We start from the raw sequence: 22,229 nt of genomic DNA on the forward strand, positions 1-22,229 counted from the left end.
CAGGTCTGCCCACACCATTAACTCTGCAGCCCCACCATTACTGCAGGCCAGGCAGAGGTTGGTACTGCCCACAGTGAGCTCAGCAGAGATTCCTGAGCTGATCACAAAGGCAGGAGCTCAAGCAAACTGCCCACCCAGACTCAGACCACTACAGAAGCCAGACAGAAAGGTGCCCACCCACAGCATGCCAACAAATGGGGCCTCCATAAAACAGAACCAGGTACTAGAGAGTAAAGAATCTTGAGCTTCTGGACACCACAGCACACACCTTCTTCATAAAGCTATTACTTTTTAGACCAGGAAGCATAACAGAGCCATCTAATACAAAAGAAGAAACACAGAGTTCCTGACAAAATGAGCAGGCAGAGGAATTTTATCCAATCTAAACTATAAGACAGAAACCTAGAAAAAGGGCTAAATGAAACAGAACTCTCCAATCTCTTGATAAAGATTTCAAAATACAAGTCATATACATGCCCACAGATCTGCAGAAAAGTAGTCAAGATCTCAGGGAGGATGTCAACAAAGAGATAGAAAACCTGAAAAAAGAGCCACTCAGAGCTGAAGAATACAGTATCTGAAATGAAAAATACACTTGAGGGATTTAAAAGTGGATTAGAACATGTAAAGGAGACAGTAAATGAAATAGAAATTAGAGAACAGGAAAACAAAGAAGCTGAGGAACAGAGAGAAAAGAGGATCTCTAGGAATGAAAGAATAAGAGAGCTGTGTGACCAATCCAAAAAAAATAATATTCATATAATAGGGGTACCAGAAGGAGAAGAGAAAGACAAAGGGATAGAAAGTCTCTTTAAGGAAATAATTGTTGAAAACTTCCCCAATCTGGGGAAGGAAATGGATGCTCAGGTCATGGAAGTACAGAGTTCCCCTAACAAAAGGAACCCCATCAAGACACCACCAAGACATATAATAATTAAAATGGCAAAGATCAAGGGTAAGGAGAGGGTTTTGAAAGCAGCCAGAGAGAAAAAAGCCAACATCATACTTAATAGCAAAAAAGCTGAAAGCTTTTCCTTTAAGATAGGGAACAAGGCAAGGATGCCCACTCTCCCCACTTTTATTCAACATAGTTCTGGAGGTCTTAACAATGGCAATCAGATGACACAAAGAGATAAAAGGCATCCAAACTGATAAGGAAGAAGTTAAATTGACACTATTTGCAGATGACATGTATTATACATAGAAAACCCTAAAGAATCTACTCAAAATCTATTGGAACTAATAACTGAATTCAGCAAAGTTGCAGGATACAAAATTAATACATATAAACCTGTTGCATTCCTATGTACTAATGATGAACTAGCAGAAAGGGAAATCAGGAAAACAACTCCATTTACAATTCCATCAAAAATAATAAAATACCTAGGAATAAACCTAACCAAGAAGGTGAAAGCCCTATACTCTGAAAACTACAAGACACTCATGAGAGAAATTAAAGAAGACACCAAAAAATTGAAATCTATCCCATGCTCATAGATAGAAAGAATTAATATTGTCAAAATGGCCATCCTGCCTAAAGCAATCTACGGATTCAATGTAATTCCTATCAAAATACCAATAGCATTCTTCAAGAAACTAGAACAAATAGTTCTAAAATTCATATGGAACCACAAAAGACCCTGAATAGCCAAACCAATCCTGAGAAGGAAGAACAAAGCTGGGAGGATTACACTCCTCTACTTCAAGCTCTACTACAAAGCCACAGTAATCAAAACAATTTGGTACTGGCACAAGAAATGACCCATAGACCAGTAGAACAGAATTGAGATCCCAGATATAAACCCACACATATATGGAAAATTAATATATGATAAAGGAGCCATGGACATACAATGGGGAAATGACAGTCTCTTCAACACCTGGTGTTGGCAAAAGTGGACAGCTACATGCAAGAGAATGAAACTGGATTATTGTCTAACTCCATACACAAAAGTAAACTCAAAATGGATCAAAAACCTGAATGTAAGTCATGAAACCATAAAACTCTTAGAAGAAAACATAGGCAAAAATCTCTTGAATATAAACATGAGCAACTTTTTTCCTGAACACATCTCCTTGGGCAAGGGAAACAAAAGCCCAAATGAACAATTGGGACTACATCAAACTAAAAAGCTTCTGTACAGCAAAGGAAACCATCAGCAGAACAAAAAGGCATCCTACAGCATGGGAGAATATATTTGTAAACAACTCTTCTCATAAGGGGTTAACATCCAAAATATATAAAGAACTCATATGCCTCAACACCAAAAAGCAAATCACCCAATCAAAAAATAGGCAGAGGACCTGAACAGACACTTCTCCAAAGAAATTCAGATGGCCAATAGGCACATGAAAAGATGCTCCACATCACTAATCATTAAAGAAATGCAAATTAAAACCACAATGAGATATGACCTTACACCAGTTAGAATGGCCTCTATTCAAAAGACAAGAAACAACAAATGCTGGCTAGGGTGCAGAGAAATAGGAACCCTCTTGCACTGTTGGTGGGAATGTAAATTGGTGCAACTGCTGTGGAAAGCAGTATGGAGTTTCCTCAAAAAACTAAAAATAGAAATACCATTTGACCCAGGAATTCCACTTCTAGGAATTTACCTGAAGAAAACAAAATTCTGATTCCAAAAGATATATGCACTCCTATGTCTATTGCCACACTGTTTGCAATAGCCAAGATATGGAAGCAACCTAAGTGTCCATCAGTAGATGAATGGATAAAGAAACGGAGGGCACGGGGAGGGCTGTACAGCACAGAGAAGACAAGTAGTGACTTTATAGCATCTTACTACACTGATGGACAGTGACTGTAATGGGGTATGTGGGGGGGACTTGATGATGGGGGGAGCCTAGTAACCATAATGTTGCTCATGTAATTGTAGATTCATGATACCAAAATTAAAAAAAAAAGAAGCAGAGGTACATATACACAATGGAGCATTATTCAGTCATAAAAAGAAAAGAAATCCTGCCATCTGCAAGAACATGGATGGGTCTAGAGGGTATTATGCTCAGTGAAATAAGCCTGGTGGAGAAAGACAATTACCATATGATTTCACTTATTCGTGGACTATAAAAACAAAGCAAAACACAAGGAACAAATGGCATCAGACTCATGGGCACTGAGAAGTCACTAGTGGTTACCAAGGGGGAGGGGAGTAGGTGGGGGCTGGGGGAGGGGAAGGAGGACTGTTGAACCACTGTGAGGTACATTTGATAAAACAAAAACAAAAACAAAAAAAGAGAGTTTTAAGAGATTTAAAACAAATAAAAAATGCTACTCATCATTTGCACTCTCAGGGAGTTGTAATCACTGATCACAGATCATTGTAACAAATATAATGAGAAAAGGTTGAAATATTATGACAATTGCAAACATGAGACGCAAAGTGAGACAATGCTGTTGGAAAGACATGGCAGACTTGCTTGACATAGGGTTGCCACACCTTCAATTTGTAAAAATGCAATTTCTGTGATCCTCAATAAAACAAGGTATGCCTGTACTTGCATAGAGTTTCAGAATTGTTACTTATGCCTCCAGAGACCCATAAACTAGAGTTGAAAATTTGTTTAGAGTTCTCTTTGTTTTCAGCCTGAGGGCATGTAGTCCAAATGTTATTCATTTAAAATACTGTTTGGTTCATTTGTTTCCCATCCTTGCTGATGTTATTTATTCTTTTTTGAGGATATAGAACATTAGTCTGGTTCCAAACATCATCCCATTGCTTCTGTCTTTCTATTCTACCCCGAGCCATACCTCTAGTAAGTCATTCCTTCAGTTTCTGGCTTATCTTCCTTCCCTATCTTTCTTTTTGCACAAAAGAGCAGACATATGTACATTTTCTTATTTCCTCTTCTTTCTATTCAAGAGATAGCATATAGATAGGCTCTCCTGCACTTAGCTTTCTTTAACAACATATCCTGTACAGCACACCACACACATTCAGAGAGACCTTCCTCGTTCTTCCTCACCTCTGCAGGAACCTCATTCTGGGGAGGGAGGTACTGTAGTTTATTGAAACTGCTGCTTGGGCATGTAGGGTGATTCCAATATTTTGCAATTATAGATGAAACTTCACTGAATACTTAGGCTGCATTTTTTTAACATAATTATTTGAATGAAAATGTAATTTTCTGATTCTAATACATTCATTTGATTCAAATACAAAAACAAAAAAACAGCCATCTTTATGAAATATTACACAGATACTGATTTAAATATAGTAGCCAATAAGACTTTGGAGACATTCCCTGAAATTCTCTGCCTGGCAGGTTTAAAAGAGCTTACAGTCAGGACAAACCGGCCAGCACTGAGCATGCTCATTTTCCAGAAGCTGCGTGCACTGTGGTCAGCCGCAGTGCTGGGAAATGGCCTTTCTCATGCTGTAGCCTTTTTGAGAGGCTGGAGGTCGGGCTTTCAATTGACGTATTTCATGCCACAAAAGCCTGTGAAATGCTGATAAAATCACCACCTCCTCACGCGAAGCACACTTAAATGCACACCTTCCAACTGCACTGGGTGAGTCCCTCAGAAACAGAGGGTCTGAGCCTGCGAGCTCTGCCATCCTAGAGGCCGGGCGGGGGGGCCTGCCCGGTGCAGAGCCCGCAGTGGCCCGGCCCCGCGGGCTGGTCCGGAGCGGGCGCGAGGTGGTCGGGCCTCCGCACCCGCAAGGCGAGGGGATGTCAACTGGGGCAAGCCAGCTGTCTCGCCGAGGCCATTCCTGGGGAAGGGTGCCTTTTCACCACCACCAGTTCCTGTGTATGTAGATCCAGCCGGGGGGCGGAGCCCTGGCACTGGATTAGGATAGGGCTTGGTGATGGAAGGTGGAGAGTCCAAGTCCCAGGGAATGGCCACCCGCCTCCATCCCTGGTGCCGCCTTGAGCCGCCCCTTGCACCACTGGGTTCCACTTCACCGCGCCTGGGGACTCCGGTCTCTTTCCCTGCAGAACCCTAAAAGAAGGTTAGTGTGACCCACCAAAGCCCAGCAGCCACAGCTGCTCTCAGGCCTCACCACCTCTAGTTACCCACACCCTCAGCTAGCACTCAGCTTACCTGGAGGGGTCACCCAGACCCGCATCCCTGGGGGCGTCTGAGCCGCTGGTCACAGGGTGCTATCAGTGCGCAGTGGCTGCACTGATCCAATTATCCCGTAATTGTACCAACAGGTGCCCCAGTGGATCAACGGGGCGCCCAGTCACGCTCTCTCCCCATGGTGGAACCTTGTCCTCCGCTGAAGGTCAAGGTCAGCTCCTCCTGCCAGGACAGTGGCTCTTCTGTGGTCTCCTGGCACAAGGAGCTCAAAGGGACCAGGGGGCAGCTGCTGCTTTGTGTCCTGGGGGACACGCTGTCCCCCTGGGAGCCAGGGTCTCTGGGCCCACAGAGCTGGAAGTTGCAGGATGGGAAGCACAGCTGGCCTCCAGGGCAACAGCGAGCAAGGCCACCGCTAACCCCCTTCCTGCGCTCCCCACCGATGTCTCCTGCCTATCAGTGAAGCAGTCCCGTGTCTCCATTACCGATCTGGGGTGTTTACCCCTTCCTAGAGGACTGCACCCCACCCTCCCGAGGTCACATCACTCAGCCTGGCCCCTGAGCTGTACTTGCAAAGTCTTTGCACTGCTGTTCAGGTGGGAGGCTTCTGTGGGTCTGCACGGGGCTAGCACAGTGGGCCCTGCAGCCTGGTACCCATGGAGGCCCTGCTGTGGGGAGGGTCCCTTGGTCCAGGGCAACATAAGATGTATTCTGCACTGGCAGGTCAAAAACTTGGATGGTGGTGCTGCCAAGGCTCGCTGGCAGGCCAGGCAGACCTCAGCTGGACTCTGTCCATTCCAGGAGGTGTGGACAGCTGGTGCAAGGACATAAATGACAAAGAGTGAGGACCCGTCCCAGACTGGGGAGACAGGAGGCTTGACAAGTAATTGAAGGCAATGTGATCCTGAATGAGATCCTGAGCCAGAAAAAGGGCATTATGGGACAATTGTTGAAGTTTGGATAAGATCTGCTGAATAGTTAACAATCTTTGTTTCAATGTTAATTTCCTCTTTTTAAAACTGCTTTTGTCATGAAGGATATTAACATAGGAGGAGGCTGGGTGAGAGGTATATAAGCATTCTTGGTACTTTCTAAAAAAGTATATAAATTACATAAAATTCATGTTTTAAATGTTCGATTCAATGACTTTTAGTAAATGAAGCTGGATTTAGAACAAAATCTGGATTTAGAACATTTTCATTTTTCTGATAAGCACACCCCCAAGCCATCACTGATCTGTTAAACTTCTCTATTGATTTGCAGTCTCTGGACATTTTGCGTGGAGGGTAATCATAGAATATGCGGTCTTTTGTATCTGCTACAACTCAGCATGTTTTTGAGGTCTGTGTACCATTTTCACAATGGCTTTTGTAAGTGGCTGCTTGGTCATCTCAGACGCTGGGGATTGGTCTCTGTTGCCGGCAAAGTAGACGGGCAGCAGTGACGGAGCTCGAGCAGAGTCGCAGCTGTGCTGCTGGGGTCGTACAGAGCCCTCACTGCTGCCGCCCTAGCTGGTCCCTTTACAAGCCCCTTTTTCCTGCACAGGGGTGGCTGATGTCCATGGCAGCTGCAATTTGGCCTCAACCTGTTTGGGTTCACAGTAGTCCACAACCATCTTCCAGGAGTACCTGCTTTTTGCAGGCACCGGACAGGTGGATTAAATGGGCATGAATGGGAAAGACCACCACTCCCGCATCCTATAAGGCTCTTAAGGTGATGCCAATCACTGTCTTTCCCTCTGAAATCACTGCCTTTCCCAATGAAAGTGCAACACTGCTTTTCATATACTCTCTTGGCAGGGAGGAGCAGTTTCAGAGTCCTGCACTTAGTCAAGGGGAGCGTTCTACAAGGGTTAAGTGAGTCCATTCTGATTAGACATCAGGGCCAGGTGGGAGCCATCCGGCTTTGAGCTGCCCTTTGCTCCTCTGCTCAAGTAGGTGATGATGCTTGACATCCACTGGCGGCTTGTCAACCCAGACCCAGCGCCCAAGTGCCCTGCAGCAATCAAGGTGGTCCTCTTCCCCAGGTACCCAGCTGAAGGTCCCCTGGGGAGGCCGGAAAGAACCAGTACCCATCCCTCAGTAGTGCAGTGATGTTGGAGAGACCCCCTCTGGGCATCTGGCCTCCCCTTTGGTCAGTGGCTCTGAGTTTGGGAACTGTGCCTTTGTCTTGGGGCAGCTTCCCTCAGCCATGCAATCAATGATTCATCGCTGATTCCTCTTGTCCTATAAAGGAAGCCAGCCCCTGTCAGCTGCCCAGCTGGCTACACCACATCTGTGAACAGCTGCCCAGCTCCCTGTGGGTTGTGCCCTCCAACCTGGCTGCTCATTACCATAATTACCCTGACCTGGCTTCTGAAAGGCCCGTGCTGCCACCCGCCCTATTTTATTGCTCTGAGATCCTCTTAACCCCATCGATGGGGGAACCCAGTTCTGTTACATCTTCTACTGTCAGTCTGGGCCACTCACGGAAGGCTGACCAGCAGCTTCTCCATGACGAGGTGCCCTGTCCAGTGCACCCTCTGTGGGCGAATATGAGGTGTGCCGGGTCCCCGTGCAGAGACTGGGCAGCTGGCTTTCAGTTGCGCACTAGGCAGTGCAGGCCCCTCACTATACCACCTGCCGCAGCTCCCACATTTCCACTTCCTTTGTCACGGGCTGTGGCTTTGTCAGTTCCAGGAGCCAAGTAGCAGCGTACCAGCACGGTCTCCTGGGGGCTCTGCCCGGCTAGTAAGTGCTGCATTACAGCAACTGTTCTGTATGCATGAGCCCTCCCTGAACCCACTTCCTGTCAGCACCCCCATCCCTCCCCAGTCCAGCTGCCTGGTCCCAGGCACATCTCCATCTGGTGCCAACTGCTGCGGCAAGACCCTTCAGCATACGGTCCCTTTCCTCTCCTGGCAGTTAAGGCACTTCTCTAGCCAGGCCATGTTATTACATGACCCTCAGCATGTGCTGGGTGGGCCTCGTTGCTGTCAGACTGCAAAGGGCAGGCGGCAGAGGCCTGAGCATGACTTTCAAGCAAGAGGAAGGAGCAGGCCACGTCCGCAGGCCTGGAGGTTTTACAGGGGTCTTGAGCTTTCCAGGGCATCACTCAGATGTCCCCAGCCGTGTTGGGGTCCCACTGCTGCCTAAGCAGGACGGTGACCTTTGTGTAGCAGACTTGGCAGGTTAGAAGGGCACCCCCCACCCTCAGCCTGGAGGCCTCAGCTCTGTCTGCTCTTCTCAAAGACCGCCAGGGAAGCCCTCTGACTTCACTCGCTGGGCTTAATCACTCTCAGCTTTTCATTTTCTCCAGTGTGGTGTTGATGGCCCCCAAAAACAGTCCTCTGGTGCCACAAGTTTTTAAAATTTATTTTATTAAATAAGATAATTTAATAATTTATTCCTCCTTGCCCCTGGAATCCACCATTTCACTCTGATTCCACGAATTTGACTATTTTAAGTACCTCACAGAAGTGGAATCATAATAATTTCTTTTTATGGCTGGCTTATTTCACTTAGCTTAACATTCTCACAGTTCACCCATGTTATTGCAGGATTCCCTTTCTTAAGGCTGACATTGTACATTCTTTATCCATTCATCTGTTGATGGACACTTAGGCTGTTTCCACATCTGGCTATTGTAAATAGTGGTGCATTGAACATGGAAGTGCTAGTATCTCTGGATTTCAATTCTTTTGGATAAATAAATACCCAGACACAGACTTTCTGGATCATGTGGTATTTCTATTCTTAATTTTTTGAGGAGCCTCCACTGTTTTGCATTCCCACCAGCAAGTACACAAGGGTTCCATTTCTCTGCATCCTCACCAGCACGTTTCTTTGTCCCATAGCTCTGACAACTGCCCCTTTCCTTAAGCTCCTTGGAGGCCAAGGACAGTGCATCCCCTCCCTGTATCCCAGCCCATCACATGCTGCAAGTCCTTGAACACCATGTGCACAGCTCTCCTGTCCCAGGCGCAACAGCGAAGGGGCTCTTGCTGCTGGCTGCTGGTGGTGAGCAGCTCTCGCTGTCGTGTGGAGCCCGTTCTGTGTACTGCTTGCTTCCACTGTCTCAGGTCAGCTTCCCCAGAAGCAGATTTGGGAGGGGGTCATCAGCACACTAGGATCACCACCCATGAGTGTGCAAGAGCAGCGGGACTGGGCAGAGGACTGGAGCAGACATGCGGCTACAGCAGAGGCTCAGACGATCCCACAGCACGATGGAGCTGGGGTGGCCCTTTGGCGACGGTTCCAAACTGGAGAAAGGGGGTGGGCCTTTGTATTCCCATATTGACCAGTTTCCAGATGTGGACTGCCCTCAGGAAGAAGGCATAGCCACAGGTAAGGCAACTCCTTCCACTGAAGGCCTTCCTGGAGAGACTCAGCTGTGGGCTGGCAGCAGTTAACATTCCCCGCATTTGGGGGAAGGAGCACAGGTGGGCTCACACCACATCTGCAGGGTGGCCTTGGGCTCAGACAAGCCCTGTGCTCTTGCTTATCTTCCCATACTGCCATGGGGTGGCTAAAGACCCAGATGGAAGGAGAGGGGAGTCAACGAAGTAGGCTGGGTTCCACAGTGGGAATGAGGGGAGTGGCTGCAGAGTTTAAGGAAAGCGTCTTTTACAGCACAAGCATCCACAAGAAATGGCATGGAGGGGCAGGTATAACTAAATAAAGCAGATTGGGATATTTCACTCCTTGGGGGCTAGGACCCCTTGGCCTCCAGTGGAGGGTCACATGACATGGTAGGAAGACAGCAAGTTCTACGGCTCCCAACCCTGCCAACGCCTGCATGTGGCTGGGCTCTGCCTGCACCATTGGAAGGAGCCGTGCACTTTGGCAAGCACAGAACCAATCCAGAACCTTACAATGCAAGAAGAGAGATGGTGTCAGCAATGATCAAAGGCAGCGATCAGTGAGTGTTCCTCTGGGCAGCCCAACTGAAGCTAGATACTTCACGACTTAAGGATACAGAATTTCAGATGTTATTTGACCTTGAAAAGTTCTGCCTTCTTGAGATGACCTAAAAGCCCGAGCCTGCTGCATGGCTGCTTCTTCTTCTGTGCCTGTCCAGCCACAACCCGCTCAGCTGCAGCAGGAAAATCTTACCACTCAGCCCCAGTGGCCACAACAGGGCTCCTGCATCCTTGCCCCAGGCCTGGGCAGCTGCGGTATTTGTTGATTTTGCAGCTGCTTCTTTACATGTGCAGGTTGCCCCTTTCAGAGGTTGCATTCCAGAACACTGGTATCCTGGGGATGGCGAGTTCTTCCCCCCAGGCTGGTCTCCACTTGGCTGAGGGTCTGCAGCCCAGCTTGTTGCTATCATTCTGAGAGCAAATTATCTTAGAAATGTAAACAGCCAATCTGAAAAGTGGCAGGTTGTGTTACCAGCTTAAAAAGGGGAAAGGTCCAGGAAGGCAAATTTACCCAATGTGCACACAAGAAGGTCTGTTTCTGAGACATCTCCCACCCCCCTGTGCTGGCCTGGGAGTGCCTGGAACTTTTTAGTTGAGTCCAGCCACTAGCCTTGGACCAAGTTCACAGGCAGCCACCATTTTGCATCTCTCAACAGCTTTGCAGCCACACTGCCACTGCCAGGCCCCAGCAGCTGGCTTGCCTCAGTTGGCCTTTTTGCTAAAGCTGCTAGTGATGGCAGGGGTGATCCAACCCCAGGGATGAACAGGAGACCCTCACTTGCCTTGGCATCTCCTTGGCCTGCTCTTCCCCATCCGGGTTAGGAAGCGGGGCCCTGACACTTCCCCCACGCTGTTACACGTCTCTTCCTTGGAGGGGCCTGCCCTGACCACTGCATCTAAAGCTGCCTCGGGCCTCCCATCAGCCACGAAGCCCCCGTGCCCTCCATCTGCCTCACAAACATTTGCTCAGTAAACTGTCCCTTACAGAGCCTGCCTCCATCGCCCGAGAGCCTGGCTGTACATTGCCTCCATTGATTCTGGGAGTTACTTGGCAACCTTAAGAGCGAGCTGGGTGCAAGAAGTTTTATTAGTAGGGTTTTATTAGCCAGATTTCTCCTCTATTGTCATACCAACAAAACCATCACTCCAAGTTACTATGTTCAAAACCTTCATAAATATTTAACCTACCTACCAGATGTGATCGAGTGAAGCAAAACTTCCTTAACCCATCCCGTCTGATAGCTATTTATTCTCCTAGTTGTCTGCGGTTATAAACAGTGCTACCATGACCACACTTAGCTCTAACCCTTCTCTGCATCCAAATTATTTTCAAGGATGGCTTCTCAGAATTGGAATCAGTGGGCTGGAGAGACAGTATAAGCACTTTAAGGAGCCTGATAACTTTTGCAGAACATCTCCCCACAGAAAGCTGCATGGAAGCTGCCTCGGCACACTGCAGCTGGCACTGGGCACCATTCATCTGTGTTTGCCTGGCAGAATCCCCACTTTGGCTCATTTGCATTTCTTGGTACCTGGTGAGGGTGACCTCTCCCTCTGTGTGCTCTCAGGTAAGACCTCATGGACTTCTGAGTGTTTTCCATTCCTGGGCCGTCTACACAAGATGGTGGCTTCATTAGGGTAATCAAACCTCTTAAATTCTACCACAGGACAAGTTTCCTCACCCAGCCTCCCTGAAGGCTGCTCTTCCCTGCCCTTCTACAACCCTGGCTTCTCCAGGTCAGACCCGTGTCTAGCCCTTGGCTGAGGTGAGAGGTCACTGAGACCACCTGCCTCCCAGGCTCCCTAGAGGCTTCCGCCACCATCATCTGATGCTGGCAGCGTGACGCCGCTGTGAGCGGGTGTGGGCGCGCCAGAATGCCTGCTGCCCAACTAGCAGGGGAACACGGGGACCCCAGCACTGCTCTGAGGGGAAACCCAAGGGTTCTCATGAAACATTCTGACTGCAAAGAGCCTGACCAGTATCCCTGAGCTGTCTGCACTTTAAACACAGGGGCATGAAGAGTCCCGAGAGGGGACAGACGGGTGGCCCTGGGCAATGCCAGCTCTCATTTCCTAGCTGTCATTAAATACTCTAAGTTACAGGGAGGTAAACCAGACAAACCCCACACCCCATGCAGAAAGAGCACAGCCACATCACACATGGAAATTAACAATCAGACGAAGCCGCCACAGACGGGTCCACCTCCTCCCCCGCCCGCACGGCCACGTGAAGTCAAATACACTGGTAGTTTCCATACTAGCAAAATACTTTTATTATTTTATAATGATAAAACAAGGAAAGTAAAGATCTCTTTTTGGTGTATACCAGAGTTAAGGAAGCAGAAAAATAAGACGTAGGGATTAATAGGACTTTTATGTACTTTGATGACAATAAAACGTTAACAATACCAACCGTTTGCCGTAAAACTTATCATAGCTCCCCCCAAACACATATATAAAGGATCACTTTAAAATCTATAAAAGTAAAAAATATACAGTCAGAAGCTCTAATGCTTACTCCATCTTTAATATAAAATTGTAAACATTTATTTACACAAAGCAAATGTGTATAACCAAAGTCCAAGCACCCTTTTCTTGAGTCATGGCCCCTGGCGGAGGGGTTTGCACTGAAGCAGTCGGCTCCTCCCTGACTACCCAAACCAGGTTCATAAATAAAGCCATGGCTGGTGGCTCCCCGGCCCGGGAACCCCAAGCATCACATTTTATTGCTCTGACACTGGCAGCCCCAGGACAAGGTGGGGCAGCCCACCCCAGGAGGGACAGAGGCGAGCAGCAGCCAGGAGACCAGGAGAGGGACAAGGATCCATCACCAGCCTCACCTATTTTTGGTAGAAAACCTGCTGAAGACACCCTCTTCCCCTTCAGATTGGGGAACTCAGAGGGTGGAGTCTTCACTGGCTTCATGATTCATTCCCTTCTTCGAGAGCTAAATTCAGCATCTGGGGAAGGCAGGGAGGGTGTTTAAAGGGGAAATGACCCAAACACCACCCATGGTGGCAAATGGCTATGAGAGAAGAGGATCTGAGGGTCCAAGTCCCCCCATTAAAGGCACTGCTGGTGCAAAACAATTACAAAGGTGTGTACAACCCTTTTACCCGAGAGCCACTCACAGGCTGCTTGCGTGGGGATTCTCCTTGGCTCAATTCTTCCCATACTCCTTGAATTATCCATCTTGAGACTCCAGGGAAATAAAACTGGGTTGCGGTCTCTCCAGAGACTACTGTGGATACAAGCCACTCTTTTCAGTGTACTATTTTCTCTCCAACACTCTGTTTACACAGGTCTCACCCTGCGCGTACCTTCCTGCGTTCCTTACACTGAGTGCTCTCTCCATCTTCATCTTCCACAAACAGCTCACAGGTAATAAATACTGTGTTGTGGACTCTCGGCTTAGTCAAGCCCATTAACTCACAGACCTTAAAAGAGAAATCCACTTGCGTCTTTAGAAAGGATGTATTAGTGTTATAAAGCAATGCTCTATACAAAGTGCAAGTCATCTGACGTGCGAGTGGCGGGAGTAGTGAGACAGTGGAATGCCCTCCACTGCTGGGCTGTGGCCTCCCTGCCAAGTGGGGCACACCTCTTGTTCTCTTTCCTGCTCCCTGCCCTCCGGGCCAGGGGATGCCCTCTGTCCTACAATGCTAGGACTTGCTAGGGAATTTTAATGACTCTTTCTCTTCCCCGCCAATCTAGTAAGTCGTTGCTTTAAAGAGGGTTTCTATTTGGGCTGCAGAAAGAGAGAAAGATCACGGAACTGAGGGCAAGGGGTACAGGACAAACATCCAGGCACAGCTCAGCAGCGATCACCTTCTTAACGCGTTCAATCCAAGTTTTCACGGAAACTGCAGGAGGTGGAGAGTTATAACAAAAGTGGACACAGGAATCCCACATACCCCATGTCAGCGTTAGCTGCCTGAGGCCCTGCTACCTGCATGGGACATGGGGACCCCTTGGCAGGCTGTGCAGATGCCAACCTGGAAGTACAGCCTTGGGAAGGCCACATCTGTGTCACCAGCTTTGCCATCTCATGGCATCCTGTTCCTTTTTGGCACATGTGATCACAGCCTGAACTTACGGAAATGATTTTCCAGTGACCCTCCCTTTCCCCTAAAAGCGGACAAAGATCAGGAGTAAAAAAGGCTCTTAAAATCAAAAGGAAACCCAACGTTTCCAATGCCACTTAATCAACTTAAACCACCACCTATCCTAATCTGTTTTAAACCCTTTAAAAATTTTAAATCTTTTCTATGCTACAAACTGCAAATAGTTCTGCTATATAAAGTTGCAACAAAAACTCATTGCTAACACTGGGGCAAGTGGAGAAATCTTGTATTCAGTTAATGTGATGGTGCAGGTTTTAAAAGCCTGACATAGTGAAACAGGTTTCACTTTTGTTACTGCTGTTTTTTGGTCATTTGGACAGAAAACCACCTGCAAACCCTGTCCTGCTGTCCCAACACCAGGGAACGATGCCAGCAGAGGAGGCTGGGCTGATGCCAGCAGAGGCGGCTGGGCTGGCCTGGAGCCGCGTGCCCCACAGGTCCTGGCCAGGGCCAGGCCTCAGCTCCGGGGCTCTGACTCTACTTGCCTAGCCCTGCAGACCATGGGCTTTTGGTCCAAAGTAGTAGCTCCTTCTTGAATCTGAGAACAAAAATACAGGATGTGTGAACACTGAGAACACCAAAAATCCTCGTCATTGAGGCCCTAAAAGGTCGTCCAAGTCATTCATCCACTCTTCTGAAGTCCTGTTCTTCAGCAGGGAGTCAATCAGGTCAGCATCTCCAGCCATGCTGGCCAGCCCGCTGCCACCTGGCTGCCCGCTGTAGGCAAAGGGCAGCTCCTGGCCCACAGTCCGCACAGGGTAGGGCTGGGCACAGTGCAGCCCTGCCCGGCCACCCATCGGCGGGGCGGGGCTCTGGCTAAAGGCCCCCAGCTCAGGCCCCGCTGAGCTCAGGCCTGGCAAGCCCTGCTGTGGGGCCCCCTGGGGCGGTGTGGGAGCAGGGGCACTGGTCCTCTGTGCTGTGCCCACAGCAGGCAGCATGGGCCCCGCTGCAGCTGCTGAGCTCATGGGAGCCATGGGCCTGCTGGGCACTGCCTGGGAGAACTGTGGGCTGGACATTTTCAGGTGGGCCTGCTGCATGTGGAAACTGGAGGCTGCGGTGAAGGGGCTCACTGTGCTGTTCCCTGGGGCCTGGCCACTCAGGTTTGGCATTCCCTGATGTTGCCATGAGGGATTCTGGCTTCCCATGGCTGCTGACACCCTCGGGACCTGTGGTTTAGTTAACCCAGAGTTCAGGGCCCCCTTATTGTGCTGCTGGGAGAGGCCAGAGCTCCCCAGAGAGTTCTGCCCATAAGCAGCTGAAACCGAGGTGCTCTGGCCCACGCTGGTCTGCCGTGGAATATGGGCATGTCCGTTGGTGGCCTGGGGTGGGGGCTGGGCAACCATCTGGGTTACGCCAGAGGCCATCCCATAGAGGCTGCTCTGTGGCATACTCTGAGAGCCAGTGAACTGAGCCACACCCCGGTCCTGCTGGCCTGAGTTCGAGGGTAGAGCGGAAACCGAAGTGTGTCCAGGACCCATTGGCATTAGATTCCCAGCCTGAGGGAACACGCGTGGACAGCTGGGGTTAGATGGACCCAAGTTGTTCATGCCAGACACGGCAGCAGAGGACCCTAGAAGACAGAAAAGATTCTGTCAATCAAGCTGGCATTTTTTGACCTCCACTGTGGAGACAACTCCAAGACTCAAGATGCAGCCGCTCTCCTACGGGTATAAAAGGTAAAATCCGGAACACCAGACTTCTCACCATCCGCGGAACCTCAAAGAGAGCCCTGGCAGCCAGAGAGGTAGCAGGTTTCCCAGTGGGTGTAATGGAGGCCAGCCTAGGGCAATGAGGAGATACAGACAAAGGGGAGAGGCTCTGGGAGGGAAAGCCAGTGGACTCATTAGTTCACCTTTCAAAGGCCCACCCCATTTCTGCTCTGTGGTAGGCCCTATGCTGGGCAATGTGGACTCTTAAGACAGATCTGACCCCAGATCTGCCACTGGAAGGCAGAGACTCCACGTGGTGTGAAGGGGTCACAACAAAGGCTGGGCAGCAAGCCACAGGAGTGCAGGGAACCCCAGGCTCAATGAAGGCTCAATGCCTGGGAAGATTTGGGGAAGCCTTGGAGAAATGGTTAGAAATTCACTGGGCTTTAACAGAGGAAAAGTTTAGCAATTTGGCAATTTGGAGAAACAATATTCTAGGCAGAGAAAAGAGTGTGTGCAAAGGACAGAGTTCAGTAGGGCAGTCTGGGTGGGGAGCTCCATGCCTGCGGTCGGAGGGTACATCCATCTGGTTAGATCCAACCCAGATGGGTGCAGAGGAGCTGCAGCTGCCACGTGCAGACAGGGCTGCCCAGCCAGAGGGTACCTGGACAGTGACTCTGCTTCACACCTGGGAGGGCAGGGACTTGAAGCCACTGAGAGGAGGGGTGCACGCTGTGTGGCACTGTGGGTAAGAGGAGATGTGAAACTCTACTCTTCATAGCACAGAAGGACAAGTGATCAAGAGTGGGACAAGTCTGGCTGAGATCAGCAGACACCGACCATGAGCCTCATCTGTGGTGGGTGCTATGCCGGGAGACTGCACAGAATGGGACACAGGTCCTGTCCTCAGGGAGCATGCTGCATGGGGTGCTGCCTTCAGCACTAGACATATGGTGAAAACATTAAGTGAGACAGGTCTCAGGGGTGGGAGTGGGATTCAAATTTGACCACGGCTGAGGGCCTTGTTTCTCCTCTCCCTCTCGCCACTAGCCCCTAACTAAAAAGGGAGCTGAGGAAGCAGGGAGCTGAAACAGTCTATTTCTCCCACTGACAGCCCACAGTCATGCTGGATGGAATGGAGGCAGGAAAGCCGGCTGAGAGCCCCGCTTCTCAGATGCCTACACACTCCAACTCCACAGCCCAGGTTAGCACATGCATAAACCCCCACCTGGTCTCCACCAGGACGCATGGCTGTAGCCAGTTTCTCTGGGAGACACTAAGGATAGGTTTTGAGGAGACTCTCATAAGAGCTAAGAAGGCAGGTACAGACGAGATTTTACTGCATCTTTCAAATGAATCTCTATGTATTTCTGGAGTGCAGCCTGAGCAATGGCAGTCAGGCTCCCGTGCACATCTGAGACGTGACAGCTGAGATGTCGACTTGCTCCCTGCCCTCTCCTGCTACTGTCATCCACACGACCAGAGTAGGCAGACAGGACCAAAGGAAAGCAGAAAAGGCCACATAAGTACAGTAAACCCCTCCTTACCTGGAAAATAGGAGAGGGTTGTTTTCGGAAGAGACACGTACAGCAGAAGCAAATAACTTTCTTAAGACTTACAGGAGCATTTCCTGTTGGTAAGATATCCTCCAACTAGCAATGATTTTACCTTAGAAGATTGCCCAGCCAGGGACCTAGCCAAAGCACTTAGCTAAAGTGGTTTGCTTCTATGACCCTCTTCACCTGGCATGCAGGTTAACCAGAAAGCCAGGCTCCTTAGGCAGACTGAAGCTTATGTAAGCAAATAAATCCACATAGCACCTAGCATAAAGCTGGGTAGACAGCAGGGACTCGGCGTGAGTGGGGACATCCCCCCACTCTGTCCAGTGCCTGCCTGCCCTGCCCCGCCATCCCCTTGGGATGCCCCTCACCTGTGAACTGGCCAACCTGCTGTGGGAAGGTGCTCTGTGTTGGGTCCTGGTACTGGGGTGGTGGGCGGGTCAGATGGCGCTGAAACTGCTGCTTCTCCTAGAAAATGCCAAGAACAACAAACAAAACAAGACCCACATATAACAAGACAGAGATCAGAGAAAAGTACAGTATCCAAGTTTGTTATTTACAGATGGATGCCTATGGAGACACTGTTGGTGATCTTTTGGGAATTTTTTAAAAAACATTATGAAACAGAATGATGGGGCAGATCTAAGCAATGATAAAAAAAAAAAGGTGGTGTATCAATTCTAAAAAATGGAAGGCAGATCAGGGAAATGCAAACAGAAGCCACAGTGCTGCACCACCTACACCCACGAAGACAGCTAGAATCAGAACGACCATCAGTGTGGTGGTCTATCAACATATCACATATTATGTGCTTCACAGTTGGTGGGGCAGGGGCTTAAAGCCACTGAGAGGAGGGGCACACACTGTGTGGCGCTGTGGGTAAGAGGAGATGTGAGTCCCTATTCTTTATAGCCCAGAACAACAAGTGGTCAAGGGCATGTATCACCAGCACACCATGCTGTGGCAATGCGAGATGGGGCAACTGCTTCAGAAAACAGTCCGGCACTTACTCAAAAGGTTAAAGAGTCACCATATGACTTTGCAAATAACCGAAAACCTATGTCCTCAAAAAGGGGACACAACTCGAACATCTCCCAACAGATGAATGGATAAATAAAAGGCAGCATATTCATACAATGGACTATTATTCAGCCACAAAAACAAGGGAAGTACTGATACATGCTAGATGGCTGAACCTTGAATACATTCATATGAAATGTCCAAAATAGGTAAATCTACAGAGACAGATAGTAGATTAGTGGTTGCCTCGGCCTGGGGAAAGGGGCAAACCACTTTCAGTGAGCAGAAGGTTTCTTTTCAGGTGATCGAAATGTTCTAAAATTGACTGGTGATGGTCGCACAACTCGTGAATACACTAAAAAGTTGAATCGTACACTTTAAATGTATAAATTGTGTATTATGTGAATTACAGCCCAAAAAAGTTGTTTAAAGGCAGAACTGAGGCAGTGATGTGGGTTTAAAGCCATCTTCAATCTGTCTGGGCAGCATCTTCTCTAATGCCTTAAAGACGTAAGTTAAAACCCTGACAAGTCTTATAACCTCAGTGCCTGCACTGCACTTGGGGGAGACAGGCGGTGGAGATGGGGGGACCTTCCATCCTGGTTCTGAAGCCCAGCGATGCTGTCCTTCCTGGGCTTCACTCTGCATCTACAAGCAAGCTGGGTCCTGAGCAGCTGGGGCCTGAGCCCAGTGAGCCCAGAGCTCCAGCAGCTGCTGCAGGGTGACACACAGCTCGTTCCAGGAGGCCTGCAGTAACTCCCACCACACAGGTACCAGTGACACATGCACTGCTGGAGGGTGGCACTCTGTAGGACCTGCTCACCCCACAGGACCCGCCCCCACCCCGCAGGCCCCCGCCCCCACTCCCAGACCTGTCCCGCCAGAAGGTGCTGCTGCCGCTGCAGGAACTGCTGCTGCTGCAGATGCTTGTGCTGCTGCTGCTGCTGCGGGTCCAGGAGCAGCTGGCGCTGCTTCATAACGGCCGCCTGCTGCGGGCTTCTCAGGTAGGGGGCGCTGCTGTGTGCACCGGCCCCGGACACAGCAGGCGCTGCTGCCTGGGTGGCTGCGGGGCCACCGGTGGTGCTCTGCTCCTGTGGACACAGTAGGGAGGGCCCAGTCAGGGGCCGCACCGAGGCCCCCTGGCCCCAACCATGCCAGGGCTCTGTCCTCTCGCTATCAAAGCGTCTGTCTGCATGTCCAGGCACAACTAGGCAGTCACGGCTCCTGTCAGCTTTGCTTCCTGGGAGTCACCAGTGGCAAAGGCATGACTCTCAAATTTAAGCTCCAGGAGGCCCCCCTGGAGGCGCTGACTGGCAGAGGCGCAAGGCAGACCCCGCAGCGGGGCTGCCCCTGCTGACTGCGCCCGTGTGCTGGGCGTGGCACTCTCCAGGAAGGTACAGCCTGGCTTCTGTTGGATACTCATGCTCAGAAAGGACCCAGTATCAATGAAAACTCTGATGAATATTCTTTTACTACATGGGCCAAAAGTGAGAATCGATTACCACAGTGTCATTACATTTAAAAGAAGAGGGAATTGAACTCAAAACAGGAAAAAGGCAAAAAGCAATTATTTAAATAAGTTCAACTTTTTGAGCTCCTTTCCAGTCCTTATTTAATCTTAACATGATTCTAACCTTGGAGCAGACAGATTCTAACTTCCTCATCCTAATAACTAGGAGCTTCTGGGTGATCAGGGGGCCCTGTGAGGCGCCAAGGGCCACTGCAGTGACTGCCGGCCTGGGCCACCTCCTCAGGGCCGCTTTCCCCGGCTGAACTAGGTGGGAGTTTCAGCACTGGCACGTGCATTCTCCAGCTGGCAGACAACTCAACTGTTTCCAGTTTTTGGCTACTAAAAATAATCATGCAAGGAATACTGTGTCTACAACTTTCTTTTATCATTATGTCTTGCAGGGGTATAATGTGTCAATGCTTAGGGACATTTTTATGGCTTATGAAAAATATATAATGCCAAATTACCTTCCGAAAGCATCATGCCCACTTACTGTCACCAGTAGGAGCATGTCAATTTCCTCAGTTATACCAGTACTGGGTCTAATAATTTTTAAAATTTTAGTGTGTGCTACAAATACACAAAGTACTGCTACAAATACACAAAATACTGCAGTCCTGCTCACACTAGTGAAGACAGGTGGCCATGAAGCACACCCACACAACTGCACATTGCATGGCTGCTCTTACGCTGCTAAAACCCATTGGCACATCTACACATGCAGACTGTGGGACAGTCCAGGACACACTGTGGGGTGAGGAACCCTGAGCTCACCTGGCTAGGTGGAACCAGTGATCGGAAAGGCATGTTTCCTGGCTTTGGCTTCATAAGAAACAAGGAGTTCTGCTCACTGCTTAGAGGCAGCTGCTGGGGAAGATACGCCAACAGGGCCGTCTTGCTCTGGCCAGACCCAGGGCCGTTTTGCCCACAGTCTGCTTTGTAATGAGAAAGGGGTTTGGTATTGCCATAGTCCAGTACCGCCCCTTGGTTAGTCACAGCATTCTGAGCCAAGTTACTTGATGGCTGGTGACTCAGCAGGTTCACATGGCTGGGCTGGAGGTAGGGACCTCCAGGCCGAGGGGAACTCTTATTTACACTGGGCATCATGAGCAATTTGGAGCTGGTGAAATCTTGCTTGTAGCCAGCAGGGCTGGCAGGTTTCTCCATAGGGTAAGGGACATTTAAGGGGCTGTGGGAGGGGCCTGTCTGCTGCCACGTGGACATCTGGCCTGGGGCTGGAGCAGGGGCTGCCTGCTGTGAGTTCTGGAGCATCTGTTCACGCTTCTGCTTGGCAGCTATCTGCTGGAGCTGGTGGGCAGAGGACAGCTCTGAGGCCCCTCCCGGGCCCTGGCTGGGCACCACCACACTGGAAAGGGCTCTTTGTGCATTCTGGGTCTGGGCTGATGCCGGCATCAGACTGACACTGGGATTGTCCAACCCGGGCTGAGCAGGGGTGTGGAATAGAGGCTGGGAGCCCCCTAGACTGGGTGACTCTGTGCTCATCGGGCCTGCTGAAGGCCCCATATAGGTCTGTCCTGCAGACCCAGCCCTCACTTGCGGAGAGCCCAAGTGTTCTTGTTCAAAGGCTGATGGAGAAAATTCTGTCTTAATATTAATGTCCTGGGCCAAGGGGGTCTGTGTGGCAGAACCAGAAGACTCTGGGTCCTTCTTTTCTTCGAAGTCCTCGTTAAACAGATCCTTCATGTCTTCATCGGGCACTGACCTGTTCAGTTCCTCGATGAGCTCCTTCCACTCCTGCTCATTAAGGTTGAGGTCAGGCATGAGGTTGCTTTGTGATATGGAGCCCCCAGCCCCTGAGATCATGCAAGGCAGGTCATCCATGGGCTCCTGCTTCAATTCCTTATTCAGGCTCAGAGGGAACGACTCACCGGGGTTGCTGCCTCCATTCATGTGGAGGCTCGAGTCTACCAGACACTTCTTGTTGATGGAATCCAGCCCCAGCGGGTGCTTCCCACTGGCCTGCAGGGCCTCTGCCCCCGGCTTGTCAGGTGGACCCAGCGGGGAGGCTGGAGGCAGACCATTGGAGGAGACAGCTACTCCCAGAGTGACCTCCCGGCGGGTCTTCTTGTGCCCAGGAAAGAGGTCTCCATAGCCATTCTGTTGATCAACATTCTGGGGGGAAGTGGCACTGTCAAGGTTCCTCTTCACTGTATCATGGAGATGCTAGAAAACAAGGGAGAGTGACTTACACACACACTACTATGCAGGAGGCCCCTCTGCTACAAGGGCATCTTAAACCAGGGGCTTGTACCCCTGCGGTGCTCTCCTGCTGAGTACTCACCCAAACTACACTCACTCCCCACTTCTGGCAACATAACCCCCATTCTCCCCAGCAGTTGCCTCTCTGCCCCACAGGGCACCCCCTCCTGCTTTAGAAGCCTCAGCCAAGGACAACTAGCTCA

General features: G+C 49.8%; 1 protein-coding gene across 1 annotated transcript in view; it reads right to left on the reverse strand.

Moving 5' to 3' along the window:
• Nucleotides 1-12,193: 12,193 nt before the first annotated feature.
• MAML1 (mastermind like transcriptional coactivator 1) overlaps nucleotides 12,194-22,229 on the reverse strand; it is a 55,294-nt gene continuing 45,258 nt past the window's right edge. Inside the window, exons 2-5 of the mRNA XM_036892616.2 lie at nucleotides 20,581-21,990; nucleotides 19,169-19,387; nucleotides 17,648-17,744; nucleotides 12,194-15,638 (exon numbers count right to left, since the gene is read on the reverse strand). Of these exons, the coding sequence (XP_036748511.2) occupies nucleotides 14,659-15,638; nucleotides 17,648-17,744; nucleotides 19,169-19,387; nucleotides 20,581-21,990 (2,706 nt within the window). The 3' untranslated portion in view covers nucleotides 12,194-14,658. The remainder of the gene's footprint in view (nucleotides 15,639-17,647; nucleotides 17,745-19,168; nucleotides 19,388-20,580; nucleotides 21,991-22,229) is intronic.

Source organism: Manis pentadactyla, chromosome 13 (genome assembly GCF_030020395.1).
Source record: "Manis pentadactyla isolate mManPen7 chromosome 13, mManPen7.hap1, whole genome shotgun sequence".
Classification (NCBI taxonomy): domain Eukaryota; kingdom Metazoa; phylum Chordata; class Mammalia; order Pholidota; family Manidae; genus Manis; species Manis pentadactyla.